Source organism: Cryptomeria japonica, unplaced genomic scaffold (assembly GCF_030272615.1).
Source record: "Cryptomeria japonica unplaced genomic scaffold, Sugi_1.0 HiC_scaffold_1085, whole genome shotgun sequence".
Classification (NCBI taxonomy): domain Eukaryota; kingdom Viridiplantae; phylum Streptophyta; class Pinopsida; order Cupressales; family Cupressaceae; genus Cryptomeria; species Cryptomeria japonica.
Genome location: NW_026729718.1, coordinates 128 through 10,971, shown reverse-complemented (window position 1 = coordinate 10,971; position 10,844 = coordinate 128). Strand labels below are relative to the sequence as shown.

Sequence of the window (10,844 nt, the reverse complement as noted above, 5' to 3'; positions counted from 1 at the left end):
AAGTTGACAAAGTGTTGAGATTACAAGACAGAACATGCAAACAATACTATTTTCTCATCTTAAAACATATAAATTCTAATATTGCACTAAATTTATTCATAATAGTATTTTTTTAATGTATAACATTTGAGAGTTGTTTTAATATCTAAAGTTAACTTAAATAAAGAAAAATGTATCAAAAAAGATCTCTGTTTAAATTAACAAATTTTAAAAATCTGTTTTGTAAATTTAAGTAGAGAAAAAATGTATAAAAAGATTCTTCCTCTTGAAACTATAAACTTTAGATGTCCAATTTGTGTGTATCTATGCTAAATGAAGTATAGCATACTATCTTAGGACCAAGTGCCTAATGAAGAATTCCAAACAGACTGAAAATTTTGAAATTAAGTACAAATTTTATAAAAAGATTTTAAATTGTAATAATAGAGATTCTTGGGTTAAAAAAAAAATAAAATTTTATCATCTTTGATGAGCAGATGACATGATATTCCTACTAGAAAAGGCATTAGTAAAGCCCCTACTAGCAGGGTCTAAAAAAAAAATAGAAGGGCTAAACTTTAGAAGAAGCTAGCCATTACTAGAGGTCCTGGATCTAACTAATTCTTAACTCTAACAATCTGGAGTTCCAATAGGAAAACCTAAGTTGCAGTAGAAGTTATCGATCTGAGTAAACGAGTTCTACAGATGGGACAAGAATTACTGCTTTCTAGCCATCGAAGAAGGCAGTGAGTATGGAATATGTGGGATTCATGACAAGGCATCTGTCGGGCATCTTTCCCCAGTTGAAAAGTCTCGGTGCAAATCGAGCACTCTCCATTAACATGATTGGCAGAAGTTATAATTTGAGTTAGCCTCTCCACATCCTCTCTATCATCTGGCAACTCAACTTTGGAGAACTCATGAGATCCTAGAATCATGCGGCCAATCAGTTCAGCTAAATCACTAAAACTGTTGTAAACTGTATTAATGGGCTCACGGAAACAATCTTTGTCGGATAAGCCAATAATCTGATTTTCTATTTCAACAAATTCTGGTAGTAAATCGTTTATGGAGTTGTGTTCAAGGTTCTGAATGTAATCGAGTGGAACGATGCCATCAGCACCGGTGGAGGATAATAAACTTCGTGCCGTCAAAATACTGTCTCGAAGAACGTCGCTAATGTCCCTTAGTCGCTGGAGAAGAGCAACGCTATCTACTTGTGTGTTGTTGGTACTCATATTTTATTACTCAGAGAATGATAATGCTTGAACTCGATTCAGATGCCACTTAAACGCTGTTGTAGCACTTTGCGTTTCCTCTTTTCAACTTCATTTATATAAATATACTGCCATGAGAGAGAGTGCGTTGGGTGACAATGGGTGATGGCGTATCACAAAAGAAACTTATTCACTCCAGACAGGATTAGTTTCAATTTTACGTTCAATATGTATTTTATTTAAAAAATTATCATTTTATAGTTGGCAAAGATGTTATTTTAATGATAGCAGATTTCCACAATCTGTGGCTTATAATTTTTTAAGTCCCTCAAAGTCAATCTTAATTGATCTTACTAGTAATAGGGAACCTTTGTATAATCACTACGTCATACATGTTATCCTTGATGTAGACATCAAAGAAATTGAATAATTCAATTTTGAACCCACAACAATTTGCACACGTTGATCCCAAAATATACAATAGATAAAATAAGTTTTGACCTACGATCATTATTTATATCTTTTAATAGATTTTTTCTCGTCTACAATATCAATATTGACAAATTATGATCGTTAAATTCTGATGTTGTTCTTGTCATCAAAGTTCAAACCCCCTTAAATTATTGTTGAATTCTTATAGTAGAGATAAAGTCTCTCATTTGTGGTCTCACTAGGTTCATAGTTTTCAATTAAAACTTTACCCTTTAACTAAAAAACACACAAAACAAAACTCATTTACCCTTCAATTAAAATGTTGGAGGTGTTATCACGTCATGTACATATTTTTCCTCTAATATCGAGTTCATAAACACTTCTTTTTTAATCTAGACTTACACATGTTGCTTCCACTTAAACTCTTGAACCTTGATCTATTCTATTACAGTTTATATTGTTGAATATGAATTGAGAGTACACACAATAATTAAAGACTATTGTCTTTAGTCATTTCATTAACTATAAGATTGGTTTAGTCAAGGATTTCATGCTAGATGAACATAGTTATCATGTAATCTAACAATCTCCCAAGATATTTTTAAGTACTACTGATCTACCATATGTAGCACAAACACCAAATTTGATAAATAATCAACTATAATGTCTTGAAACTTTACATGGATCACAGGACATTCACACCTATAGAAATCACCTAAAGATATTAGATTGATCTACAATAAAATTGTTACAAGATAAAGAACATCTAGACAATATCATTTTCTAATTTTAAAACATATAAATTCTAATACTACACAAATACTGTAAACTATATATAGTGTCTACTTCTTTAAAATAAGATATAATTGTTTAATTATCTTACCATAATTATCACTCATAATTAATCTAAATTTATTATTATTCAAATTATTTAATTTGATCAATCTAAATTTAATATTAAGAATTGAAAGAAACAAAAACAATCCTACAACCCATGAAAACACAATTATTATTAATCAGCCAGAACAAATAACACAACACATCCATTGACACAAAATAACACTTTACTTGTTGGGTTCTCCTCAAATAAAATGTTACCGCCAAATCTTCACTTCTGCACGGAAAACCAGTTGAGATATTGTATACACTAACTCTAACAATCTTCACTTCCAACAGGAAAACCTGAAACTGACCTTGAAATTCTTGGTGTAACTAAAAGAGCTCTACAGATTGGACAAGTATTACGCCTTTCTAGCCATGGTAGAAGACAGTGAGAATAAAATATGTGGGATTGATGGCAAGGCATCTGTAGTGCATCTTTCCCCGATTCAAAAGCCTCGGTGCAGTTAGAACAATGAGACTCTTCATTAACAAAATAACCTGCAATTGTTAGTTTAAGTAGTGCCTCCACCGCTTCTTTATCTGCTGGTGACCCACGTACCATGCACTCTCGAGCTTCTTCAACTAATTGCCGAATAAGTTGAGTCAAATCTCTGAAACTACTATTAACTGTGTCGATTTGCCCGTGAAAAGAATCACGGTCTAGTAACCCACTAAATTCACGTACTAAGCGGTGGAATTCTCTTAAGAGAGGAATTATTGAGAAATTATGAACTGGTAAATTTCGTACCGTCGAAAATATGTTGTGAAGACGCTGACTAATTTGATTGAGGCGGTGAAGAAGAGCTATGCTATCTGCGCACACATCGTTGGTAGCCATTTTTTATTCTTGGGTGGTTACCGGCCAGTCCACCTTGCACTGCCCCACAGATGGTGGAAGAGGTCTGGGTGACTCCACCTTGCATTGTCTGCAGAGGATGGAAGAGGTTTGACACCTTAGCCTTTTCCGAGAGAAGAATACAATGTCACCTTGCATTTTCCACAGAAAGTGACCCCACCTTGCATTGCCCACAGAGGGTGGGAGATGCAAACTAAATTGCATCACTAGGATTGAGACTCCCTCTCAATCAATATTGTGTTCTCCACAATTTCAAGCTTCTCTCTGAAGTACTCAAACTTCACTCGAGCTAAAGGCTTGGTGAGAACATCTAAAACTTATTCAACAGTGCTAATATATTTCAGCTGGATGACACCTCTTTGTGCCATATCACAAACATAGTGATAATGAGTTTCCATGTGTTTTGACCTACCGTGAAACACGGGATTATTAGACATTTAATACAACTCTGATTATCATAATAAATAATAGTAGATTCCCAAAGTTATCCAAACAACCCAACAAGAAGCTTGTGAAGCCAAACTGCTTCTCTAGTTGCCACACTTGAAGCAATGTATTCAGCTTCTATAGTACTCAATGCAACTGAAGACTGTTTCCTATTGGCCTTAGAGATCATAGCGGAACCCAAGCTGAAACAGATTCCTAAAGTGATTTTCCTATCAGTAACACTTCCGACTCAATCAGAATCAAAGTAGTCTTCCAAATTGATTATTGAGTTGATTGGATACTTCAGTACATAGCCAACTGTTCCATGCAAGTATCTTAGGATGTGCTTGGCTCCCACTAGGTGAACATGCTTTGGTTGATTCATGAATTGGCTAAGTGCACTCACTACATAGGAAATTAGTGTTGACTAGATACATCCAGGATCTAATCAACTACCTGTACTTTGAAGGATCTAGAAAATCAAAGTTAGCTACAGAAATACTCAACTTCTTCAAGTTAGTTTCCATAGGAGTTAGCTTGCTTGAGACCGTAGAGAGCTTTCTTCAGTCTTCACACATGAGTTTCTCTATTATGAATTTCATAACCTTTAGGTTGTTCAATATAGACAACATTAAGAAAACAGTCTTTATATCTAACTTCCAGCTTGCAGCATCAGCTACAATGGTTCTAATATTAGTATATCTAGCAGCAAGAGCAAATGTTTCTTTCAAACTACATCTAGCTTCATATTTTCAAAAACTTTCATATGGAACTCTCTTTTGATTCTTAATAAAAATTTGTGGTAATCTACTCTCACGAAGATTGCATAAACTAAGAATCAATCAAGGAAGGCAACCATAAATCAAAAATGAGAAATGACAATCTTTTTTCTACTTCACTTTTACGAAATGGACCTATAGGACAACCATTATGATCAAGGCATACCTTCGAGTGAAGAAACTAAGCTCCCTCTTAAGCTTGAATGCATGGTAATTCAAGAAACGCTTGAAGAGAAAATATCCCAATAGAATGAATTAACATGTAAAGTAACTTATCTAGACTTCCACCATTGACAACATATGCCAAGATTGATCAAAATGATATTGCCAATCTATGAACAACTTCAAACATAGTTTAAAACTACAGAACATTCTAAAATTGTTTTCCATAGTTGAATAACAAAGAGTTAGCTTATACTAGAAAACTAAGGCAAATGTGTGACTTCAAAAAACATTTTACAAAATCCATAAGTAAAGTATATAAGCCTAATTGTATTTCTAGGTCAATGCGTAAATCAGACATGAGTATCGACCACTCAAAAGGATACATATTGTAGTTGAGCACAAGTCTATGATCGAAATCCAGCTTCAATAAGTTAGATACGTCATTCATCTTAGGTTTTATCATTAAGAGAATACTTACTTCAAAGAATGTAATACGCAATATGCTTAAATTGAAGAGATAGTGTCGCAATGAATATTATGTAAGGATGATGAAAGCCATGGCAGAAAATGCATTAGAGCTAAAGGCAATCCTCTACACAAGAGAAGCAGAGCAAGATTATAATAATAGCACAACAAAGAACATGAGAGCCTATTATGAAGAGCTGAAGAGAACCAAGTGTTATACAATCACAACCCTACATGACAACCTTATCCAAACATAAAACAAAACAGAAAATGAAGTCCATACGATGTTAAGAGATTTTATGCAAATCGGGAGACATGCCATAAGAGTATATAATTTCGGAGCAACAAGACTATTGAGCATTTCAAGACTTAGATAGAATATAGTGCATCAGAACTATGCAACAAGTATCATAAGGGATCAGATCATAATATGAAGATAGTAAGGTCAGCATTGATCATAGATACTAAGTAGGATGTCTATCACACCAATGACTGAGATTCCATATTTTTGAATCTCCTATAAATTTATTCATCTTCCTATTTGTGCTTGTTGTTATATCCATCATAATACTCCTATATTTATATCTGAATACACATGCTGGAGTCTTAAGTGCCAAGGATGTATTTAGATCAATGCATCAATTTAGATCAACACATAAAATAGGTTGAGAGCTAAACATACTCAAAATAGAGAGTAGGGCATAACTATCTTCAATAGTTCAAACTGGATTAGAACAAATTCTTAACACAAGAACAAGGCTCGAACTAGGGTGATTTTTCCAAACTTCAGGAAGAAAGTTAAGCAATACTATGATCTGACAACAAGTGCACAAACCGACATATTAAAGAACGCTGAGATAAAGTAGTTAACAAGCAAGAGAACCTTGTCCACTAGATAAGACACTAATAACAATAAGGTAGTCAGATGCAAATCTCCAACCAAGTGGACCCTATAATTGAGAATAGAGGAATGAGAGCACCTGAAATCTTATTCTTTCTATCATCCCATCGATGCCTTTAATTTGTCAAGAAGACATTATTGTTGAACGTTTTGATTCAAGATAGACTTCTTGAATTGCTTTAGCTCATCCAGATCTAAAGGCGAAGGACAACTAATAATCTGAAATTGCAGGTTCCAGTTTTTTTTGGAAATTTTCTCTAAGGGAGAAATCTGAAATTGCAGGTTCCAGTGATGACACTGTTCATTCTTTGCAAATAACAGTGTGTTTTTGTTGGGTTTTTAGTGTTGTCTTTGTTGTAGGATTTGTTTTAGTTTGCAGGTTTACACATATGCAAGGCATGTGTGAGTTTCAAAAAAATTGTCTATAAGATACCATTTGAATTTATACAATTTCATTTTATCAAGGGTAATTTGGATTTGTCTCTTTCAGTCTTCGCTGAGAGTGTAATGTTTGTCTTTTAGGTATTATTCTAGGAAGGATTTAAATCCTAAAACCCAACATTAATGATTTTAAATGCATATTGGATATACAAGTATGATTTTGTGACAAAGCAGAGGATTGTGTTAATGTAATGCATTATACATGAAAATTTAACGTTGAAAGAAGCTTGCACCTGAGATTTCTCTTCCAGTTTTATGCATCACTTTGTTGTTTAGATAAGGCACTGGTCTTTTGTAATGTTGAAGGATTGTTAGAGCATCATTTTAAAATCCAAAATCAGAATATCTTTGGGTTTTTGGAAAAGGGTTGTTGAGTTGTCAATATAGATTTAGCCTATCTACAATACCCTCATTTTTTAACCTTTTATGAGATCTATCTGCTTTTATTGATGCTATCATAAGTGTGTAATGGGTTTAATTCTATGCATCAAAAGGGTGTTCCCCCTATGTCTAGCAGAACCTAAAGTGTAGGAGGATCATTAGGATTCTACATTATGTTTTCCAAGCCCTGAAGTATTTCGCAGATCAAAATTGGCTATTTCATAGAATCAATTGCAAGTGAACTTGGGTTAACCAATTTTGGTGAACAACAAAAATGGCGACTCTACTAGGGAGTAATCTAAAGATCTCTGGTATAGATTGTTGAATCAGATTGTATGTGTGTCCATCCGAGTTGCCACAACAAAAATGGTGACTCTACTGGGGAATGGAGAGATGTAAAAATTTTGTCAAGTAAAATCCATGAATCTAGCCATGTCCATTTGAGGAAAGAGTCATAAAAGTGTTGTAAATCTGAAAGTATTTTCAGATCTATAGTTATTTGCCTGGTAGTGTTGTTGAAGTTAGGAATGTCTTCTTTTTGTCATAAGAGTCAATTCCCATCCAAGTGTTGAATTTCTATTATCCTTTTATCTTTGTATAAGTCTAGATCTGTTCATGTTCTATAAATGATTTTATAAATCCTCACAACAGTGAGTGACGACTTTGAAAGATCTTTGCACTAGTGTGCATTATTGTAAAAAGTTTAAAAGATTCGGTGAACTTGTAGCAAAGATGTAGGAGAGGCTTGGAGTTTTGAGATTGAAGATCCCAGTCAAGGAGAAATAAGAAGAAGAGTAGCAGAAAAATTATCTTACGAGGTATTCCTCAAAGTATTTGTGAGATAATTCATGTTCCTTATAAGGTGAAACAGTCACTATAGAAAGGAAAAGAAATTTGCACTTTACATACTTAATATTTTGAAAAGATTTCAGTCATAAGTGATGGGAGAAGTGTGTATGATTCTAAAAATTTGTGTCTACATGTGTTTTGAAGAGAGTTGGTAAGACAGTAAAGATATATCAGCATAGTAATGGTTCATTAGATGTTTTAAACTTGATGGATCTAGATGTTGTTCCTAGATTTAAAAATCCTTTCTCAAATCTGAAAGAAATTGATAGAGAGATTAAAGTATGTCTCCAACAGATCCAAGATAAATTCATCTAGTTTTTAAGAAAGAAAGTAGTGGAAAGAAAGGAAGAGTCATCATATGCTTTTTATGAAAGATTTATAGCTACATTAAATGAGCTTTCAGTTGATGCTAGACCCCATGAGTCTATTTGGATTGAGTTATTCTTAAAGCTTGATAAGCCTGACTTAATTAATTGGTCTACAACCTTGAGAGAAGAGAGTGTTGCATGGATTAAAGAATAGATAGATGAGATTGAAAGGACTAAATCTGAAAATGTATACATAATTGAGTATAGTGATGGAGATGAATCTGTTAGTGCATAGACCTCTTATGATGTTGAAGGTGACTCTTATTCTTAGCATGACAGTGTGGATGTGTATTCAAAGCAAGAAGAAACTTGCGAGAACATAAGTAATTGTTCAAATTATCATGAGCCCGTTGAGGTTTCAGATCTTAATGATATAGATCACCTTGTTGTTAAGTTCAATTAAAAAAAATTTTGCAATCAAGGTTATGAAACTATGTTGCAACATATAGTAGCACTTTATGATCAGCATGACAAATATTATGATGCAGACACAAGTTGTTACAATGATGAAATAAATGTGCAAAAAGACATGAGCACTACAGATTTAATACCTTTATCAGATTGGGACAATGTTTGCAGCATAGAAGATGAAGCCAAGGAAAATGAAAATAAGGGAGAAGGTTCACTAAGTAGTGAACAAATCTCAGAACTCCTAGTTACTGATCTTAAGAGGTATATATCCAGAAATATCCCCAATCTCTCATACCCAACTATTACATGTTTTGATACTGATGATTTTTTTGAGGGTGTGAAGTATCATACATATGATAATTCTTTCCCTACATTTGATTTGAATAACGGACGAGATGAAAATGCATATACGGTTGATAGGCATGATGATGTAGATTCATATGTTGATATGAACTCAGATTTTGATATGCATTGTGTGGATCTTGCTTTTGAAAATAATGAAAGATCTAAAGTAATTTTCCTTGATTTGCAATTGGTAAATGAACCATTGACAAGTGATGATACATTTTAATGTTTGCAAAGTGTTGATAGAAATTATGATTAGCAAGATGAAGTGCAGTCATTTTATGAGGAAATATTCCTCTCTAGTTTGCAAGCCATCATTATGGAAGAATGTTCATCATTTGAGAAAACTAGCAATAAAGATGTGCCTGATGTTCCCAACTTCCCTAATAAGTTGAATTACTTTTCTTTTCAGCTAGGAAGTAATTGTAAAGAGCATGGCACTCTTATGACATATGATGACCAACACTTTCAGCATTGGTTTGGTTTACAAAGATTGAATGATTATGAACATGTTGATTATGTTTTATGTGATCAGCTGATTAGAAGTGGAAGTGTGATTGATCAGGTAGATGTGAATGATGATTCTAGTTTACCTCCAGTTAATGGAAATGAAAATCATGTATTTGATAGAGGTACGCATTGACTCCATTTTTTATGGTTTGGTGCCATTTATAAGTTTTATATTTTGTACAGTTTCTTTGCTTCAGTTGTGTGGTTTGCAATAAAGTGTCATGCTTCTTGGGTAGAATAAGGAACCCTTTATTTTTTAGAAGAAGAGAAGTGATATGTTTTTGGGTGGTCTGCTCTACCAAAGATTCTAGATTCTTGTGTTGATCTTGCAATCAACCATCCCTAGTTAGAGCCACTATTGCGACTCATATGTTTTGAGAATTTTGAGAGGCCCATTTTAAAAAAATTCTCTGCACTTTCCAATGATTACCTAATGAGTCAACCTGATAGGCCTATTTTGAAGAAGTGTAAAATGTAGCCAGTTGATTATTAAGTGGTAAAGCCTTCGAATATTATTGTACACCTCTAATTTTCCCTATGAAGTGTTCTTCAACTTTCAAATTTCAGTTTGGATCAGTTTATCAAGTACCCATTTCAAGGGGTGAGTTGAAAGTGCATCGTATGTGCAAATTCAAATTTTATTAAGTGGCCTACTTTGAGCGCCTTTAACTTTTGACTAGTAGATCATCATGTTGAAATAAAAAGTGCATTGAATTCTACGCATATAGGTGAGTCCACATGCCAAGCTTCAAGTCATAGCCAATCCGTTTGATCAGTTTTCCAAGATGATTTCTTCAGCCAGTTTTTTCAGTTTTCTACACTTACATTGTTGCATCTTTTTAAGTTGCCATTTTCATGAGCTCACCATTTGCACCCTATTAGCTTCTGAGTCAAATTGAGCATTCCATAGTCTTCCTTGTACTTCAAAGTATCTATGCCCCAAATTTGGGGATCCACGGAGACCATTTGATATTTTGAATGCGTGCACTTTGTGGTCCCTACACACTCATTTTATCAGGTTCAGAGTGCTGACATAGCCATTTGGTCATCTTTGACCATTAATATTTATTCACCCGAGATTTGTCTTGAGAAATGGTTTGACAGAGTGAATGCCCATATATCAGACAGTACGTCTATCAGTTTGTGAAGTCCAGAGAGGTGTTTTGACCGGTTTTAAAATTGCATCTTTGGGTTTAAATGCAAAAATGTGACACAAGTGCCTGAAAGTTGCACATTGAGTTTTAATGATCAGAAAATTCTATCGATCAACTCTAGAGGTATGTTCAAGGATCCTGAAGCACTTCAAGGGTCATCTGGATGAAAATGAATTTTTTTAAGTTAGGCACACTTTGGGGCCCAACCTGGCTCATGCCCATGCATTAATTTAATGGTAAAGTGTTCTTCATGCATGCTAATGCATATCACCACTAGCTCAGT

The 10,844-nt window shown here is 34.0% G+C and overlaps 2 protein-coding genes across 2 annotated transcripts; both read right to left on the bottom strand.

The window, feature by feature from the left end:
• Positions 1 to 638: 638 nt before the first annotated feature.
• LOC131028301 (uncharacterized) lies at positions 639 to 1,217 on the bottom strand. The gene has a single exon (XM_057958552.2). It carries the CDS (start codon positions 1,215 to 1,217, stop codon positions 639 to 641), a length of 579 nt encoding a protein of 192 aa, XP_057814535.2.
• A 1,564-nt stretch (positions 1,218 to 2,781) lies between these two features.
• Positions 2,782 to 3,348, bottom strand: LOC131028289 (E3 ubiquitin-protein ligase RDUF1-like). Its single transcript, XM_057958542.2, has one exon. It carries the CDS (start codon positions 3,346 to 3,348, stop codon positions 2,782 to 2,784), a length of 567 nt encoding a protein of 188 aa, XP_057814525.2.
• Between the last annotated feature and the right edge of the window lie 7,496 nt (positions 3,349 to 10,844).

Excerpts from the sequence above, each read along its gene's own strand:
- LOC131028289 (XM_057958542.2), bottom strand. The coding sequence starts at position 3,348 with ATGGCTACCAACGATGTGTGCGCAGATAGCATAGCTCTTCTTCACCGC.
- LOC131028301 (XM_057958552.2), bottom strand. The coding sequence starts at position 1,217 with ATGAGTACCAACAACACACAAGTAGATAGCGTTGCTCTTCTCCAGCGA.